This window comes from Acomys russatus, chromosome 20 (genome assembly GCF_903995435.1).
Source record: "Acomys russatus chromosome 20, mAcoRus1.1, whole genome shotgun sequence".
Lineage (NCBI taxonomy): Eukaryota > Metazoa > Chordata > Mammalia > Rodentia > Muridae > Acomys > Acomys russatus.
Window position 1 is genome coordinate 39,982,155 of NC_067156.1, and position 19,940 is coordinate 40,002,094.

Here is a 19,940-nt window from a genome sequence, read left to right on the forward strand (position 1 = left end):
GGGTTAGTCAGGAGCAGTTTCCAAAATACTCAGGCTCACTGTAGCGCTCCCCTGCCTCTCCCAGATGAATATAGTTTATTGCCGTGGTTCAAGCCAACAGCAAACATTTGGTGATAGTAAGGTCCCATTGTCATACCAGGAAGATGCTACTGGCTCTGGTGGATAGACACCAGGGATGTACAGGAGAGCCTCCTTGATGGAGGATTATCCAGCCTAAAATGTTGACAGTATGGAGGATGAGAAATCCAAGTCTATTCCAATCCCTTTTGAAACTGAAGAAGCTCTATTTAGCAACCTCTCCAGCCTAACACATGATTTTTATCAAAATTCAGTATGAATCAAGTTTAATACACTAAACATGACAGTTCCAGTGTTCATACTTAATGATTTCATAGAGAAAAAAAAGTGAAGACAAACTCTTGAAGAGTGAAGCAAGTGTTGTTCGTCTGTTTAGGTAAAGTAGGAGCGTTGGCTATAGAGGCTGCTACAGGAGATGGATTCAAATGCTGAGAGGCAGAATAGGGTGAGTTTCCCAAGGGCTAATTCACCAGGCAAAGAGAAATGAAGTTTCCCATGACCGTGCTTTTATTTTTCTGATTGCACAGATCTCTCTCTTTGCAGGCTCTTTTGTCTCTTTCCTGATGAAGTGGCAGAAGTGGGGTGGGGAGGTGGGGTGGGGCTGGGAGTCCAGGCAGCATTTGGAAAAGAAGTTTACAAAATTCATGCCGGGGTTTGAAACTCCCCTTCTTACCCTCCAACTCTAGCCCAGTTACGTAGTTTGGGCTTTGTATTTCATGGTTTTCCCCGCTGGTCATGAGACTGATTCTTGTTTTAATTAAAACACAGGCTGTATATTTGTATAGAAAAACAACTAGAACTTGCTGTCTTTATCTAATGGGACGAAACACAGAAGGCAACCCACTGATTTTGAAGTTCCCCAGACTTGAAAATAGTGGGCTTCCTCTGTAAAATGCAAAGTTAAAACTGTACATCCGGTAACCTAGCCATAGGAGAAGAGAGTTGTAAGCTTGTGGGGGAGAGCTCACACAAACGCAAAGGCTCAGACCTTTCTCTCGCTGCAAATTAGTTTACAGAGCCCTGTATTCAAGTGAGAACCGGGCCTTCCTGTCATCAAAACCAAAACAAAACCCTCCAGGACTCTTAGGAACCGTGGCATACCTAAGACAGAGGCTGAACTGCAGATAGGGGGAGTGTGAAGGGCTGAGACCTTCTAAGTCAGTTGTCTTACTCGGGCCTCACAGAGCTAAGAGACCAGGGCTTAGCTTTCATCCTGTTTCACAGATGACAGAACTGAGAATCCAGGGGGACTGTGACTGTCACATGGTTACAGATAGGGTCAGGACTACAGAACTCTTTGGCCAGGGTACTGTGCCCTTCTGAGAAACTTAGTTGAGCGGGGGTTTGGGGGGGGTGGGAGTGCCTCTATACCTTTAATCCAGTCACCTCATGTGCCATCACGTCCCATTTGATACTGGAAGGCTTGAAAATTGCTTCTTGGCAGTGAGGGACTTGGTTCCCAGTATAACTAAGTAAAATCAGCTAAAAGGAAACCAAGCAAGACCTTCACATTTCCTACACCTGACATTCCCCTAGGAGGTGACCAGGTGCTTCATGTAGACTCTGGATGCCCCAGTCCCTGCTTGTTGCCCTGCCCTTCTGGGAAGTCACCTATCTCTTGTCCATATTTAAACCTTTCTTGATGCCGTCAGTGTGATGTGTGGCTTCAGTAGCAACCAGAACACCACTATCTCCCCCGCCCCTCTTTTGCAGTGTTTTATTTGCTGTGTCCTACATTTGAGTCCAAATGGCCTTTTATTTCCTCTCCTTTCACCCCACGGCTTTAAAAGCGTATTCCTTGTTTTAATGCTAACTGCTCTGTATTGCATTGTTTTCTAAGTGCCTCCCAAGAAATTAACTAGGAATTGTCTGATCCACAAATAATATATAGATAATATGTTGTGGACCTCAAGATTGGGATCAAGCTCTCTTCTCTATCTTAGACCAAACACCCCCAGAAAAGAAGAAAATTAGTCTGAGACTGATTTTCAAGAAGAAAGAGTGATAACATTTTTAACTTAAATTTTAATTTTAATTTAAAGAGCAACTAATTTTTAATTTGACTTACTCTTGAGTCTTTCTCTTGCCAAGTTGCCATAGTATTTATGAGACTGACTACACAGCTTTTTTTTTTATACAAACTACTTGCTCATAGCTAACTATTTTGCCAGCAAGTGTTTATTAAACATCAACAGTATTCTGGGCAAGGTTCTAGATTTGGAGAAACAGTACAAACTTGGTGTGTGCTCTCAGAGAGTTTATAATAACAAATAAGCTAACTATATTTCCTAGGCTGTAATGTATTTATTATTACTGTGAAATATCAGGTTAATTTCACATGAGGTCACATCTCTGTACCAATCACTTGTTCCTTGCAGTCTGTGTATCTTGGTGGTGATTGGCTCTTGGCTCACATTTGAAGCTAGACAGCACTGATTCTGGACAAGGTCCATGGCTTGCCAGCTGCCCTACTGCAAGATAAATGTGTCTCTTTAATTGTTTCATTATTTGTAATTTTTCAATATTTATTATTATGTAGGCTTAACTTTTTAGTGGTTTTTCATGCTCTAAATGTAAATAATCACAGTACTCAGTAGCATTTTTGAGCACTTCAGTGTACACCGGACAGGATTTTTATGCTTTACAGTATTAGCTTACAGTCTTCATATCCACCTTCTATTTCCATATTATAATTACCCCATTTACCAATGGGATTAAGTAACTAAGATGACCAAGAAAATGTTGAAGTCTGGATATAATGTGGGCAGTCTGACTCCAGAACCCACATGTGTAACCATCCTATGGAAGAAGACTTTGCTGGGCCTCGTGGTCATCCTCAGACTTTGCAGTTCACCTAGGTCTCTCATTATTCATGTCCAGTCCTCACAGGAGGAGGAGGAGGAGGAGGGAGAGGAGGAGGAGCAGGAGGTAGAGGAGGAGGAGGTCCTTCAACATTGTTATCACACCCCCTTTCCCAATGTGTGTACCTTCAAATATTGCCTAACCACATATTGTATCAATTACATTAGTATTACAATACAGGGTTTCTGGCACACTCTTAAAAACTGATCAGAAAGAGCTGTTGAGTTTTTCTCAGACCAGCCACAAACAATATCTAGCATAAAAGGTATAAGAGATTTTTGTTACTTTTTTCCAATCTTGACAAATACAATTAAAACAAGAAACCATCCCCAAAGTCATATGCATGTAAGAATAGAGTTGATTACAGTAATTCTCATTACTGGATCTCAATTGGCAAAATGAAATGTACTTAAAGAGAGTGGAACAAATATATAAGATGTAGACCATCTGCCTAATTCTATGGAGGGGTAGTGGCAGAAATGGAGATTTTGGTTAAGTCTCCTGATGAAACGTGTTGAAAAAGCCAAAGGTCCCAGGGAAAGGGCTGTACAGTAATATATCCTATGTGGGGAAGGAAAAGTAAAGCTTCTACAAAAGAAACTGGAAAGTAGATTTCAGGCATAAAGAGAAAAAAACAAACAAACAACAACAACAAAAAAGGCCAAAAGAGGAAGGAGGTGCCAGATGAGCACAAGAGCAAGAAAGCTGGTGGCCATTGAGGGAGGCAGAGCTCCTGTTGAGAGCGTGGCTGAGCAGGAGGGAAGGAGGATGCAGGCAGGGCAAGGGCCTGAGAAACAGGAGCAGAGGGTTAGGGACACAGCAGTGGTCTATCTGTACTGCATCCTCAGAGCTGCGTGGAGTCAGGACACTCTTCTCCATTGGCAGGAAGTCTTATGAAGAGGACAGTATTTTAGAAAATAGCCTTAAGCTCAGAAAAAATCTCTTTAGCCATGTGTCTGCTTTTACAGGCAGCTTTGCTTGTATGGAAAGCCGTGGTTCTGCCAGCGGGGCTGCCTGAAGCACTGCCTAAATTCTGGGAGCAACTTAGAAAGCATGAATCTCGTGACAGTTGTTTAAATGGACGGTTCGTTTTCTTCTTCCTTTGGAAATGTAATAGAACCTCGGTTATTTAATTTTTGCTAGCTTGAAAATGTGCTTGGGATGTTCTTTCCTTTTCTGTGGCTCGTTACCACTTGAGTAACATCTGCTTGCTCGCCTTACTGGCTCTGGTTGGCGGGACTAAAGGCCAACGTTTTCCAGTCCCAAACAATATCTAGGGTGGTCGGAGATTCCCATTGTCCAGTGAAGAAGCCATGTTCTGTTGTTATGAATCAAGAAAAGGAAGATGTTAGGCCAAGATAGTAAAAGGAGAACCAATGCGCCTCTCGTGTAGCTAAAAGCGCCTCCCCCCTCCCTTTCCCCCTCCTCCTTCCCCTCCCCTCCCCCTCCCTCTCCCCCCCCCTCCTTTGTATCAGCCAAGGACAACAGGGTCTAGGGACACAGTCAGAGTTGGAGGGTAAATGGAAGGAAGATGCATGGCTCTTGGTTAGTTCAGAATGAAGTGGCAGGGGGTCCTACTAGTAATTGCCCTATGAATGAGGTAGGTTAGCCATCTGACAGTTGCTTATAAAAGGCCATCTGTCCTGTGAATGGGGACGTCTTTCCAGGAACTCTTCCATCCCAGCTCCCAGATGGTAGCATAATGCACTCCTGCAAGAGAGACATCCTGGGTCACGGGCTCATTCTCAAGTTTGCAAAGAAAAAAAAAATGCACTTACATGTTGCTTCTATAAATCACATATTTCCTATGCATTTCCTCCCATCCCAACGTAACCATCTTTAGATCACTCTGTTGCATTGTCTTTCCTTGCAGTGTTTATATTTACAGATGTAAGTCCTCAAACTACTCTTAAATTGCCTCTTTGTGAAAAACAAAAACGATGGATTTATTGAATGTGTAGTCAGTGTCACAGCTGAATGTGGTATTCCATGCATCCTGAAAAGTCCCCCCAAACTACATAATTTTCTAGCTGATCTATTTTTTTAAACCCTTAGGTTACTGTGTTTTTAATTTCTATTCCCAGGAGTAAAGCATTGTTTTTTTCTTCAGGGTCATAGTTTCTTAGTGGCTGTGATGTAAAAAATTCAAATCTCTGCCTTCACAAAAGAAACATCCTTTTCCACCCTGGGCAAAGCCACAGCCTATATTTCACCCTTTCCCAGACTCTGTTTTGGTATGTTGGCTTGGTTTGCTTTGGTTTTTATTGTTGATCCGTTGCTTGAGAATTTTTTTGTTGTTGTTGTTCTTGTTTTGTTTTGTTTTAAGACAGAGCCTCAATGTGTCCCCCTAGTAGGTAGGTAGGTAGATAGATAGATAGATAGATAGATAGATAGATAGATAGATAGATAGATAGATTATCCTAGCCTTGAACTTGAACTCAGAGACTGCCTGCCTTTGCCATCCAAGTGCTAAGATTACAGATGTGCACCCCCCTCATGCCTGGCTTCAGCTGTGATACTCTGTTTACACACCAGTCAAATAGCCAGTGCTGTTCAAGGCTTAACCTCACCAAAGTAGACCTCACTGTGAGCCTTTGCAGGCAAACAAGGAGAGCTGGAACTGCAGCTGATAAAGCTGAGACCCCAGTGAGTCTGGCTCTCAGGCGACATGGGATGCCTGTACCTGGGATGCAGACAACAGTTCACCTGTTTTAACCAGGTATATATCATTTAATCCAATGAGTATCACTGCCCATATTTAAACTCAATCAACTAATTTTCTCCCTTTTTAAATGTGGTCTTGGGTTAAAAGCCAAAAAGGGAGGGAGAGAGGTTGGGGAAGAAGGGGAGTGCAACTGGGAGGTGGGGAGTGGATGGATCAAGAGAGATGGTGAGACTTTGCCAAAGGGTGTTTCATGGGGTACAGCAACATAAACAAAGCCTCGTTTTAATTGAATTATAGACTGTGTAATTTAACCTACACCAGCTGGTCTCAAAAAGCTACCAGATTCCTTGGAGAGCTCATACTTAGTAGGAACATGAGGTACCTGTTACTACCAAGATGAAGCCTTTCCATCTAAATTATCCCTGACCCCCCCCCTACACACACACACACACACACACACATACACACACACACACTCGTACATACACAATGCAGAAGGGAAAATTGAGGCTCAGCCCCAGCTTAAGAGGCCTCCCTCCCTCCATCTGCGTGTAGCATGTTTGCTGAAGCACCTGTAATCCCTTAGGGATGACCAGCACAAACAGGATGCTATTGCATCAGACAGGTAAAAATAATTTCTCTAACTAGTCTTCTGAGATTTCTTTTCTTTCTTTTTTTTTTTTTTTTTTTTTTTTTTTTTCATTTGGAAATACTGGAAATTCGATTTGTTTGTGATATGCATTTGGCAAATTGACAGTAGCCGCAAGTGCGTGCTCCTCTGCCTTGCTTCACTGGTACTCCACGGGAGCCCTGAAGGGCTGTCTAGCAACACCGTGCCAACTAAAGTACCTTTGCATTGAGACATGCATTCTGCTTACATGGGCCTCACTTGTGATGCTAGACTAATTCTAATGGGTTCCCCCCTGATCATTTTTCTTTTAGAGTAAATTTTTTTTTCTCAGTCACCTCACGTTTTACAATGGAGAAGTAGTTCGTGATGTGTACCTGTAGTTCCTAGAGATGCAGAGCAAAATATTGTGAGTAGATTGTGTTTTATGGAGTAAAGTGTGAGCATGACTGCAGATAGTTTCTGACTTAAACTTTGATTAAAGGCTTCATTCCATTTGATTCTGTTCATTCTCCTTATTTTGTTTGAAAACACCCTTCTCTCAAGACAGATTGACAGGTATCGAATGAAGACCCCATAAATCATAGCTCCAAGGCCCAGAAAATATTTTCAACAAAAATCATTGGAGAAAATTTCCTTAACCTAAAGAAAAAGAGGCCTGTAAGCATACAAGAAGCTTACAGAGCACCAAATAGATTGGACCAAAAAAATAATTAAAATCCTCCCACTACATTGTATTCAAAACACTAAATGCACAGAATGAAAGAATATTAAAAAGCTGCAAGGTAAAAAGGCCAAGTCACATATAAAGGCAGACCTCTCAGAATTACAGCCAACTTCTCAACAGAGACTCTAAAAGCCAGAAGGACAGATATCTTACGGACACTAAGAGACCAGAGATGTCAGCCCAGACTACTATACCCAGCAAAACTTTTAATCCCCATAGATGGAGAAAACGAGATATTCCACAATGTGTTTATTTTATATGTATGAATATGTGCACTGCATGGAGCACCTGCATGAGTGAAGGCAGAGGCCAAAAGAGGGCATTGGACCCCCTGGAACTGAAGCTCCAGATGGCTGTGGCCCACCACGAGGGTGCTGGGAACTGAACCAGTCTCCTCTGCAAGAGCAGTAAGTGCTCTTAACCACTGAGCCATCTCTCCAGCCCCAGCTTTGGGTTTTTAATGTAGTGTGGTCCCACACCAACACAGACATGTCTCCCTTACCCTGGAGGCTCCTCCACCAGGCTTTTCACACCTGAGGCCGGCTCTGGGCATTGAAGAAACGGTATCTTCTGGAAATATTTAAGGTTCAGTAATTATGACTATCATTCAGCTATAAATGATGAGAGACAGAATAGCTGTTGGGTACGCCTTACTTTGTCCATTAGATAAGAGCTGCCAGGCTTCTTTCTAACCTGTGTCTGCTGAGGTGCTTGCAGACAGAGCTTAGGGTGACATCAGGTCACAATGAGGTCCACTTCTTGTACTCAAGTCTCACTTCCTGTGTTCAGTATTATTTTTGTTTCTTGATGAGTTGAGTGAATGCCTTTATTTTAAATCTCCATTTTACAGCCTCTTCTCTCTGTCTTCCCATTCAGTATTCAGTCACATCTCTCAAGACCATCCCAGCCCTGTGCAGAAGATGTGACTCACAAAACGAAGACAGAACAGGTACGCCAGCCTCCTCATCCCTTCTCATCCACCAGGGTTGATGGTTGCTCTTGCTTTCTGTTCTTTTTCTTTTGTGGATTCTCTGCTCCTGCTACCTCCCTGCCACCTTCAGCAAGCAGATGTGAGGTCATCTACAGGGCCAAGAGGTCCTAACCTGGACCTGGCTGTGTACAAAATCAACATAGAGTCTCCTGATATCTTCAAACCATAGTATCCACAGTGATTTTTCTGAAACCCTGAGAAAGCAGTGGTGGCAAAACATAATGATGCAGGCGCCAATGAGAAAATGTTGGATGCATTTCCTACCCATATGGCGACAACCAGTGTGAGGGATGGTGCTTTGTTGAAGTCTAAAAAGCCTATCAAGACGCAACATGCTCGAATCTGCAATAAGGCATACTATAACAGTTAAGATGAAAGCAAGGCGCTGGAGTTTAATAGTGTAAACTAAACAGAGAATTATGGCAGATAGATGAAAACCAGCTGGCTTTTTCCTTTTCTCCTTGTCCCATCCCCCGAGTGAAAAAAGTACATTTCAGGTTGCATTTTCCTCCTGTAAATCAAGTTAAATCTCTCTGTGTTTCTCTGTGTGATGGCAAAAATGAAAATAAAAAAGTATATTGATGGGAATGATATTAAACTATGAAATGATGTTTATTATTTTGTTCTGGATAATTGCTCAAAGGCATCACCGTTAACCTTGCCAAAATGAACCTCTCCTAATAGTAACACCAGGCTTCAGAAACATGTTTGGCAAGAGACTTAAGATAATTTTTAAATTATGCACATGATGTTTAAAAATAAATAGAGGTATCTTTCCAATACAGCTACTAGAATTCTGAATCTCTAACTGAAAGGACTTGGAAATCTAACTTTCTCTCCAGGACTATTTGCTTTGTTTCGAAATTTTGCTTAGAAGAGACAGCAAAACTAATGTGTTTTCAGGTTTGTTTATTTCTATAAGTGTGTGTGTGTGTGTGTGTGTGTGTGTGTGTGTGTGTGTGTGTGTGTGTAATAAATGAAAGTGGGACATAAACATCACAGAAGGTAGCTTTAAATTCAAATAAAAATTTTCATTTGTTCTGAACTGTTGAAAAAGAGAGAGCATTAAGTTGGGAAGGAGGTAGGGTAAAGGGCATAAGAGGAGTTTGAAGGGAGGGAGTGGTGGACGGATAGGATTGAAATACATTGTGTAAATACATAAAATTTTGAAAGAATTCGTATATATGTTATTTTTAAAAAGACAAGAGTTTGTGCTAAGTTGGACAGGGGTTTCCGGCTCCAATCCCTTTTTTTTTTTTTTTTCAAAAATGTGAAAAAAGTGATTGTCCTTGGGGGCACAAGCTACAAACTGCAAGAGTGAGGAGACCAGCCTCAGAGTTCAAAGGCTTGGGTTCAAATTAGAATTCAACCATGCATCAGCTATGGGCCCTTGACCCTGTAAGTAGTCATCTGTAAGCAACGGAGAAACTTCTACCAATGACTGCAGCTATTTTAGGGTTGAGTCCTGCACTTCACCAGTAGGCACTTCACAGACAAAAGCCTTTGCATTCGCTCTTTAGTTGGAGGTGGAGTGAAGTAAGTGCTGCCTGTGTGCTGGTTGCTGGAAGCACGGAAAGCTTAGGATGCTTACGCTGTAGATGGGCAAGCCTAAGGACAGAACAACCAGGGGCATTGCTAAGAATCTCCCTTAAGCTTAAGCTGTGGCACTGGAACTCCTGCCCCAGGAAGTCAGTCTATAGATTCTGTCTTCTCTTGCATGACATACACTGCTTCTCAGGTAGCTGGACTAAGAAGCAATAGTGTAATCTTTATGTTTTCAAAATGCTTCCAGTCAGCTTTTTCTCTACTAATTGGTAAACCTCTTTTCTCTATTAAATATCTAGCCTTACCAAGTTAAGGGAGCAGAATACGTTATCCTTTATTCTGGGTTTACTTTATGCCATTCTCCTCAAGTCTATAACTTGGAGAACCTTCTCTCTGTGGTAGAGATGAGCCCCACCTACATTTTTGGACTCCACCCTGAACAAAGGCCCAGCCAGTGCTCCAGGCAACCAACAATAATTAGATTTAATAGGAAGTTGAAGGACAAGAGGGTCATACCTCTCGATAGAATCATGTGTGTGTGTGTGTGTGCGTGTGTGTGTGTGTGTGTGTGTGTGTAGGGTATGTGTGTGTGTGTACACATACACACCAACTTTGAAGGATCACTGGGAGGCTTGGAATCCAAATTCTAATAGGCAAATAATAATTCTAACAAAAGAGAACGAAAGGATACGTTCACAGGTGCCCTGCATCACTGTAACTATAGGCTTATCACAGATAACTATAGGCTTATCACAGATAACTATAGGCTTATCACTGTAACTATAGGCTTATCACAGATAACTATAGGCTTATCTGTAGACTTAAAGAGCATGGTGATGTTTTCAGACTCAGTTTGTAAAAGGATGGATGGAGACGTTGTCAATCATTTCTCAATAGCCATATGTGAAATTAACCCTTCCACTCAGACTTCTTTCGCCAACCATGAAGCGGTTTCTTTGCGAATGCTGGCAAATATCTACCTTTTCAAACAGGTAGCAACAGGCAGTACCATGGCCACCTAGGAAAGTCTACATAACCTTTGGAATGGAGTGTTCCACTGGAAAGGTCTTCCCAAATCCTCTGGCATTTGAAATACACTCCATATCTCTCTTAACATGAATAGAATTTACTAAGCATTTTCTGTTTGAGGAATATTGCCAAATGTTCACATCTATCTTTGTATTAAGAAGTCCTTCAGCAAATATTCCTACTGCTTCTTGCATTTTTTCAGCCCACAACTGTGTGCTGGGTGTTCTCTGACCTAAGCATTGAGAACATAGCAAACAGAAAAGAGCAAGACAGGAGTTCTTGTGCTCACAAAACTTACATCTGGATGGGTGATAGTCAGGGGACACACAAACAGACAAGTAGACAATGGCATTGCAAAACAATAAGGCAACATGAGCCCCTGAGATGATAGTCTCTCAACTTGTGGGTCATGACCCCTTTGAGAAATGACACAACCCTTTCACAGGGGTCAAATATCAAATACCCTGCATAGCAGATATTTATGTTATGATTCATAACAGTAGCAAAATGCAGTTATGAAGTAGTAGTGGAAATAACTTTATGGTTGGGGGTCACCACAACATGGGGAACTGTGTTAAAGGGTCTCAGCATTAGGAAAGTTGGGTTGAGAACCACTCTGATAGAACTTGTGAGGCCTGAGGAGAAGGGGATGCTTAGGAGCCCAGGGAGTAAGTTAGTTACTTTTCTTATTGCTGAAACAAAATACCTGCCGACTTCGGGGGTGAGGTACTTTGATTCCCAGTTTGAGTAGACAGTCCACCATGACACGGAAGCCGGGCAGCTGATCATGTGAGGCAGATGATCACGTGGTGACTGCCAACAGGAGAGAGATGACTGTGGGTGTTCAGCTTTGGTTCTCATTTTCATTCATTCCAGAACCTCAGCCCATGGCATGGCGCCACCCACATTTACGATGATGCATCTTTCCACCTCAGTTAACCTAACATGGAAACTCCCTCACGAATGTGCCAGAGATTGGTTTCCAGATTATCCTAAATCACATCAACTTGACCACTGAGCCAGAATCTTAAATGGCCTAGCCTTGTGAAAGCCAGCAAAGGGGGCTGAAAACAAAGGAATGAGTGGTGCCCGTTGTGTTCCTTGGTTCAGGAACAAACTTGGCAATTATGATGAAGTTAAGAAAATTAGTGTGTCTGCTGAACAGTGATCAAACTGAGGAACAGCAGAAGGGCAGGGTGGGAGATGATGTGGCCAAGCTCCCTAGGGAGCCCCGGTTCCTGCGTACAGCAGATCACCCTGCCAGCAGGGCTCCAGCTTTTGTAAAATCCTGTCCCAGATTGACCATCACTTACTTATTTAAGTTGCCTGGGATCATGCTTCAGACTGTTGAGCTCTCTGTATTTCAGTTGTGTGTTTGTTCTTGGTTTTCAGCCAGCCTATAACTCCTCACTCTGGTGACAGGAAGTATATAATCTCACAACACTGCCCGTCTGTAAAGGTTAACTGGTTGTACATTCTTTAATCCAAATGTCCCAAACTTAAAACACCCTGAAATCTAAAAGTCATTAGACATCATATCAGCACGCTAAGTATTTTGGATTTTGAAACAATGCTGTTATTAGATTTCCAGATCAGTGACATTCAGCCTGTATCTGAAAAGCCACAGCATGTAGAGCCATAACTCTAGCAAAGACTGGAATCCTTAAAAGCTACCCAGGAAAGAACAAATGTGGAGCAGAAACAAAAACAAATGGGCTAAAGTGTCAACCGCTGTGAAAGCAGAGGAAGCTGGTTGGAGTATTGTTTTAGTTCCACACGTGTGGCATAGATTTGTTTGTAATGAAACCATTTTAATTATTTACAGGTACAAAATATGTAAGACGGTTTAAAAAAAGAATTCAGGCAGTCTAAGGCCAATGGGATTGTTGAGGATGACTTTTGTTGTTCGAACCACAGAGTCAGCCAGCCTGTTGATGATCACTTCAATAATGGAGTGCACATTCTGATGACATTAATTTTGTTATTCTGCCAAATTCAGTGTCCCTTGAGTTCTCACCTGCTCCTCCCTTGAAGCCATGGAGAAGTAGGACACATCCCTTCTGGCCAAAAGGACTACACACCATGTAGAAATGGCAGCTGTGTGGTCACTCGTGGTTTACTTTTCCCTCCACGGTCCTAAGCGCCCCCAGGCTACCTGTATTGACCTATTCAGAATGAGGACGCTTTCCCAGCACCCACAGCTAACTCTGAATTCTCTCCATAGATAATCTGCTCTGCGGCTGTCAGTGCTGTGGAACAACTCCCCTGACTTAGCATATACCTCTCCATCCTACCCATAGAGTCTGACCTTTCTGCCTGTTTTCTGGGTGTTGTGTGGTGAGGGGTATAAAGGTAGCCCCGGATATAGCCTTGAAAGCACTCAATGGACACGCAGCCCAAGGCTCACCTCCATTCAGCCCTGAATCTGGGCCAGCTGGCATTGTGGGCTGCAAGAGTGGCAACAACCACAGTGTTGCCAGAGGCTTCTGAGCTGTGTTCTAGCACCTTCTACAAACTCACCACAGCCTGAGGGTCCACCCCCAAGGGGTGTTTTTCCCTTAGCTGGAGAACTTGACTCTTACTTAACTCTATTTTTCCCCCAACTGGAGCAATATTTTAAGTGATTATTCATTAATGGCACTACACAATGAAGTTTTTTTTGTAAGAACGGAGATGTTAAAAAGAAGAAGCATGAAGGAATTTTGGAGATACAAGAAGGAGGAGAAAGACAAGTCAATGAGGAGTGAGGAACTCCACAACACAGTCTGCTCTTGGAGTGCCGGAGCCGCACAAGTGCAACCGAGCTTCAGAGTTACTCCTTGGGGATTCCACATTCCAGGCTTTGTACCAAATCTTCTGTAAACATCTCTTTTATCCCAAAACATAATAATTCCAAGGGAGAACCCTTATTATTTTTTTTCTATTGATGAGGAAGGAGGCTTGTAATTAATAATTTGCCCAAAATCCTTGAGTCAGCAAGTGCCTCTGAAACCAGCTCCCCTGTCTCCAGGGCCGCTGCCAGCATGAGTCAACTGAGGAGTGATTTAGTTCAAGGGACCTCGGGTATCACGTAGTGTAGGGTAAGGGTTCGCAGCAAGGGACATTGTGTGTTAGATGTTCACATCTAATAAAGGAAGTAATTTGTGAAACGTTTACATGCATTCCCTGCCCAGTATCTGTGGCTCCGACGTAATGAGTGTCACTCTATGGTTGTCTTCAAAGGAGGGTAGAAATGCGTTATGACAGCATATGGTATTCAAATAAAATATCCAATTTCGTTGACTTGGAGGGTTTTTTTTTTTAGCTAATTAGATATTCAAATACACATTTGTTTCAAATTCACGCTGCTGTAAACGTCTTGTGAGTCTTTCAAAACGTGTATCTGCCAATCTTACTGCAAATAAATACTGATTCAGCTTTGCATCTAGGAACTGAAATACACTCAGCTTAGAAGGCTCAGTTATGCAATAGTGATAAATACGAGCAGCTCTGAAAACAGGTTCTGAACAACTTCCAATGCCTAAGTAATACGAATTGTTGCTTGTATGACATAGAATAAAAGAAACCATTCTTTCCAAAACCAGGTTTCTTCTAAAAGTCATTTGTACATTCTTAAAAGCATTACAGATTTGCTATATTTTTAGACCCTGTTTCTGCAATTTTTGTGACAAATCCTGAAGCTACGAAAACAAACACTTACATGGTGTTTGAAGATTTTCAAGGATTTTTAGCCATCACCTAAAATAATAAATTGGCATCAAATGTATCCTGTGGACATTGCTGTGACATAGTTAATGTTGCTAAATATATAAACCTCCTGTTTTCAATTTGTAGTAAGGTTTAAGGCTACAAGCATGAAAGTAAAAGCTAGCTAGGCAGTTTTAATTTTTAAAAGCCTGAAAATTAGTCCATTTCCCATGATGTAACATGAAATGACTCCAAAGAATAGGGAAACAGGTTTTCTAAGCTCTAAGTTGAAAAAAAAAATCACTTTGGTGGCTCAGTGATTACGAACAAGGACTGATCTTGGAACGGGCCTGGGTTCAGGGCCCTGCGCCCACCTTGGGCTGCTCAGAGTGTCCTGTGACCCCAGATGCAAGGGATTTCATGCCCTCTTCTGGCTTCTGTGGGCAACTGCACTCATATGCATATACTCTCCCCACAGATACACAGGCATACACGTAATTTTACAAATAAAAATACATCTTGAAAAAAACAGAAATGAACACTTTATATGATACAGCTTAAAGTATTCTTAAAATCTCAACTTATTTAGCAACAGTAAAACCTTGTAAGCAGATCCATGTTCTTAGCCAGGTATGGGGCTGCATGATTCTAATTCCAGGGCTCGAGGGAGTGAGGTAGGAAAATCATGAGTCCAAAGTCACCCTGGGCTTCCCACTGAGACTCTTATAAAAATAACTGACTAAATAATACTTAGGTTTATTTTTCCTTAACAATAGTATAATTACAAAAGTGATATGATACGCTATTTTAAAACAGAAAAAGTAAACAAAACTATAACCTTGTCACTGAAACAACTGTGCTTTTCAAGCTTATTCTTTTTCCTGAGACTCTTTTTGTGCCTGTAGCTGTATTATAAGGACAGTTTCACCTGATGCTTTTTTTGTTGTTGTTGCTACGGAGTTTGAATGCATGCCAGAATTGTGAGTGGGCCACAGAGTGTTCCTGTGAAAGTAGAGGTACCTCCAACTGTCCATGTCACTTGGTTTATTTTTATTGGAGTCTAAGGAACTCCTACCCACCAAACTGGTTGTTAGGGAAAGCTCTTGATAGAAATGAATGCAGGGAAATAAGCAGTGAGGAAGGACAGGAAGGCAGAAAGGCAAATGAAATTACCAGGCAGGCAGTGTGGGAAGGGAACTAACTGAAGCGCGGAGACAGAACAAGCTGTGCACATGCGAGAAACCCTCTTACAGGAGTGCGGCCCTGCAGAGACTTTCCTCTCAGGAGGTGCAACCCCTAGCGTGCCTTCCTTCCGAGCCCAGTGCAAAACTGTGCGTGTTGAGAGATGCCATTTGGAAGCTTCGGCGCATCTCTGACATGTCCGTTTCTCTTTTGTCTGCTGCTAAATGGTGTCTGTCTTCCCATTGCAACCTCTGCCTCCATGCCTCCTCCTCTGTTCTGGCTCTCCTGGAAAGGGGGCATAGGGGTGGGAAGGGGAATACAACTCGGTTCATAGAGTGCCTGCCTAGCACGCATAAAGTTCTGGGTTTTATCCTTAGCAACATAAACCAGGAGTCGTAGTGCAAGCTTGTAGTGCTCGCACTTAGGAAATGAAGATTCGAGCAAGCCTTGGATGCGTGAAGCCCCAAGATTTGCCTCCCTGGAGAGAGAGATTCTGTTGGCTAAGAAATATTCACATAATGGAACCCTAGAAGCTCAGAGTTGAAGGATCTTCTGGAGAGAGGGTAGGACTGGCACTAGCGATACCTCTGTGACATCTGCTCAGCTTGACTGCCTCATCTCAGTGCGGTACAGGAACAAGCCAAGTGCTTGCAGCATCACCCAGTGCTGAGACTGTACAGGCTCTCAAGACTCACACTCGCCGCCCCCACCCAAGTTCTGAGCCTACAGTATACACACCCACCGGGTCCAGGGCTGTTTATTTATGCACATCCAAATTTAAGAAACTTTGACCTAAATCACTTGGAATCCAACCCATTGTCCTTAACTAGACACAACAGTGTCATCAAAAATTATCTGCCACATCTCTCCCAGCTTAAAAAACAGGTAATGGTTTTCTTTTTAATTTCAATTTATTATAACTTATTCCTATTACATCCTGAATGTTATCCCCTCGCTTGTATCTTCCTGTTCCTACAGTCCCTCCCTCTTCCACCCTATTTCCTTCCCCCAGGTAGTGGTTTTCAAAGATGATCAGGAGGCTGTGCAATCAGAAAATTTCTGTGGCCACAAGAGGCCTTGAGTAATTTGCTCCTGGACCAGGGAGCTTGCCTGGCACCTGTCCCCCAGCCTTCGGCTTTCTAACCACATCAGCCATTCAAATATATCAGGCTCCTTTAGAGAGCCTGCTCCTCCTTTTTCCTTTTACCCCCAAAGGTGACCCCTTAGGTCTCTTTACCTGACTGCCTAGACCAGTAACATCTAGTTAGGCAGTGTCTTAAAACTATTGTCAACTAGGCGCATGCCCCCAACTATACCTTAAGTGTTTCATAACCAAAGGTTTCCAGATGAGACAGTGAAGGTCTAGATTACCACCAGCACCTCCCACAACAAACTGTTTTATGTCCTAGCTCCCTAAACTGTTTCTCCACTTGAAATGTCTGAGGATTCTTTCTTCTCCCTTTCTTTGAGTGTGAAAGTGTGGGCATAGTAGGTGGCAGTATTGAGGACTGAAGTGGAGCCTTAGATATGCTAGGTGCTTGCTCTACCACTGAGCTTTATCCCAGCCCTCCTTTGCCTTGGTATTTTCAGGCCAAGTCTAAGTTGTGCAAGCTGACCTTGAACTCACTCTCCGGTTCCAGCAGTCCTTGAAATCAACCTGCTCTATAGAGGTATGGGAAAGCCATATCTCTAGCTCTCTACTTCCATTCGCCCTGAGCATCTCCAGTATGAGTTACCTCCCTAGAGAACAGCGCTGCTTCTGTATCATAAAATCCATTGACACGTTGATAAGTATTTGAGCCTGTTGGCCACTACTACCTCCCTCCTGCTTTCCTTTCTAATACGTTGATAGCCCTCATTCTCCTTTACAGGCTCTTTATGCGACTCCCAGCCCTCAAGTACAACTAACTCTCCACTAGGGCCACCCTCTCTCCTTTCCGTCTCTCTCGATCTCTCCCGTCCCCTCTACCTGCTACTCGTGACCTCCTGCTTCTTTTGCAGCAGCCTACTCAGTGTCTACATTAGATGGCCCTCAGAATTTCCAGAGGAATTCTTGATCTACAACATGCTTCTCAGAGGATCAATCTCAGAGAGAGAGACAGAGAGAGAGAGGAGAGAGAGAAGAAAGAGAGAGACAGAGAGAGAGAGAGAGAGAGAGAGAGAGAGAGAGAGAGAGAGAGANNCTCGTGAGTACCACTTCACAGCCGGAACCAGGGGACATTATATAACAAGTGGAAAGGAGATGAAATTTGATTCAGGAGATGTAAAGGATATGAAACTTGATTTGAAATGAAAAAAATATTATATGTTTTCTGAATTCCACAAATAGTATCTCTGTTGGGATTTTCCTCCACCTTTAGTGTTTTCAAAATTGCCAATACATCCATGTCAGACTTTCTGTCTTTCTGAGCACACAAGTGCATGATTTCATTGAGACGATTTTTGGTTGTTTGTCTTTTTTTTTTTTTTCATAACAGTCTTTTGAAGATGGATGGGCAATTCGTATGCATTCTTACTTGAAAATAAATGAGAACTCGGGGGGTTTGGGTTGGTTTTTTTTTATTTTGGGTATTTTTTTTAAGTATTATTGTGGCGGAAAACTAATATATACAGCATTCTGATTTCTCAATCAGGAAGAAAAAAAGTTGCCTTTGCCTCTAATTTCCAAAGGGCATCAGAGTGGACATTCCATCAAAACTAAAATTTAAGTTACTCCTAAACGGCCAGTACAGTTCACCATCTGTCTCTCTGTTTGGATTCCATGTAGGCCACAGAATCCTAGCAACTAGTGGCAAAGCATGGTTGGAGCCACTTCAGATCCCCTTTAACTAAAATCCCAACATGAGGTCTTCCTAAACGTGGGGCACCCGCCTCCCTATAGTTTATAAGCCCTCTGGTTTGGAAACCAAAACGGGGCAACAGGCGTGTTTTTTTTTTTTTTTTTTCCTAATCACACTTCTAATCTAAAAGACAGTTGAGCAGATTTTCTCTACCTTGCTCATCATTGGGAACGTTAAACCTAAACTTAGATTTATCTTATCATTGAAAATCTGTTTATCTAGCTGCCCCACTCATGCTGTCCTAATCTATTGTTTCCTTCTGAAATTAGGATCATGGGCTGCAAGAACACGATAAAAGGTTGCGGGCTCAAGTATGTTGACTTGTGACGTAGTTCGGCAGTAGTTGTAGTTGGTGGTCATGCAGGAGTTGCCTGGTTCCTCTTACCAGATCGATTTGTTAGGTAAGAATTTGCTAAATTCTGTGTATACATGGCGTTCCTTCTCACCTGCAGGGAAGAATGAAATTGAATAGGTGAAAGAAAGAGATGTGAAATAGAATGGTTGCATAGCTTACAACCTTGTCTAGAAATACTGCGTGTGGTTGAATGATACTGCACACAGCAGCTAAAGTTATAACAGAGGGCAAAGTGCATTTTATGAAAATACTCTGGGAAATGAGGGCAGAGGACAGCTGAGGAATCTGATAAGAAGCAACCCCACCTAGGAGGCAGTACTTAATCCCACTAGAGTAGGCAAAGCCCAATACATGCTAATGAGGGCCGTCGCAAGAAAAAGTTTCATTTTGTGTGTTTGGTGTTTGCTTAATTGAATAATGTTTGTGATTAATTTTGATACTTTGCAAAATAAAAAAGAAAAAAACCGAGACCTACGCAGCAGAGGATCTTTGGATCGGCGGATAGATTGTTGTTTTGTTGGTCTTTCCCTGATTGACTCCAGGAAGAAGAGCCATGCATTGGTGAAGGGTTGGAGATGAAGACAAGGAAAGCCATCTGGGGTTAATACACTGGCCCCTTTCATAAGGGCACTAATCTCATTCACGAGGGCTCCACCCTCATGACCTAATGGGATCCCCCAAGATTACACTATAAGCAAATTTTTTAAAAAAGGAAGTCTAAGTAGTAGTCGTAGAAGTACAAAGTACAGTAGTACAATAAGAGTAGTTACAAATATTTTGTCTCTTTCCAACACCAACCTCCGAGCATTACTATATTGTCCAATTCTTTTGGCCATCGAGAACCATTCACTTATTTAAAAGTCACACAACCACCTTCACAACGTCTTAAGCGAAGTGTAGTTTATAGTGCGTTTTAAGTTTAGTTATGTTTGAGTTTGAGAGGTTATAGTTTATGATTTTTTGTGTTGACCTGCATTTGTAGCTATCACCTACTGCATGCCGCCCGGCTGGACACTCCTGGGGGCAGAAAGAGATTCTCTGAACATAGAGGACCAAGGACTCACAGATGGAATAAAGTGGGGAGTAATAAGTCAAAGGAGCAAGAAAACTCCATCTTCAGCAACACAGAGAGTTGTCTGGCAGAAGAAGAAATAAAGAGGGAATGGAGGAAGGACACAGGGGGGAGAGAGAGATAGAGAGCGAGAGAGAGGGAGAGAAGAGCAGGAGAGAGCCGAGAGCGGGAGAGAGAGAGAGAGCGAGAGAGATCGCTAGAGATATGATTGCTTCTCTAGCTTCTCAAGCGGGATGTATGAAATAGAGATACATAGAGATCTGTCTCTACTCTTTCTTA

At 42.5% G+C, this 19,940-nt stretch overlaps 1 protein-coding gene across 1 annotated transcript in view; it reads left to right on the plus strand.

Annotated features, from left to right (window-relative positions):
- The window catches only part of Sncaip (synuclein alpha interacting protein), a 123,540-nt gene that overhangs the window by 73,508 nt on the left and 30,092 nt on the right, over positions 1 to 19,940 (plus strand). The window contains exons 3-4 of the mRNA XM_051163212.1: positions 7,837 to 7,909; positions 19,572 to 19,672. Coding sequence (XP_051019169.1) covers positions 7,837 to 7,909; positions 19,572 to 19,672 — 174 coding nt within the window. The remainder of the gene's footprint in view (positions 1 to 7,836; positions 7,910 to 19,571; positions 19,673 to 19,940) is intronic.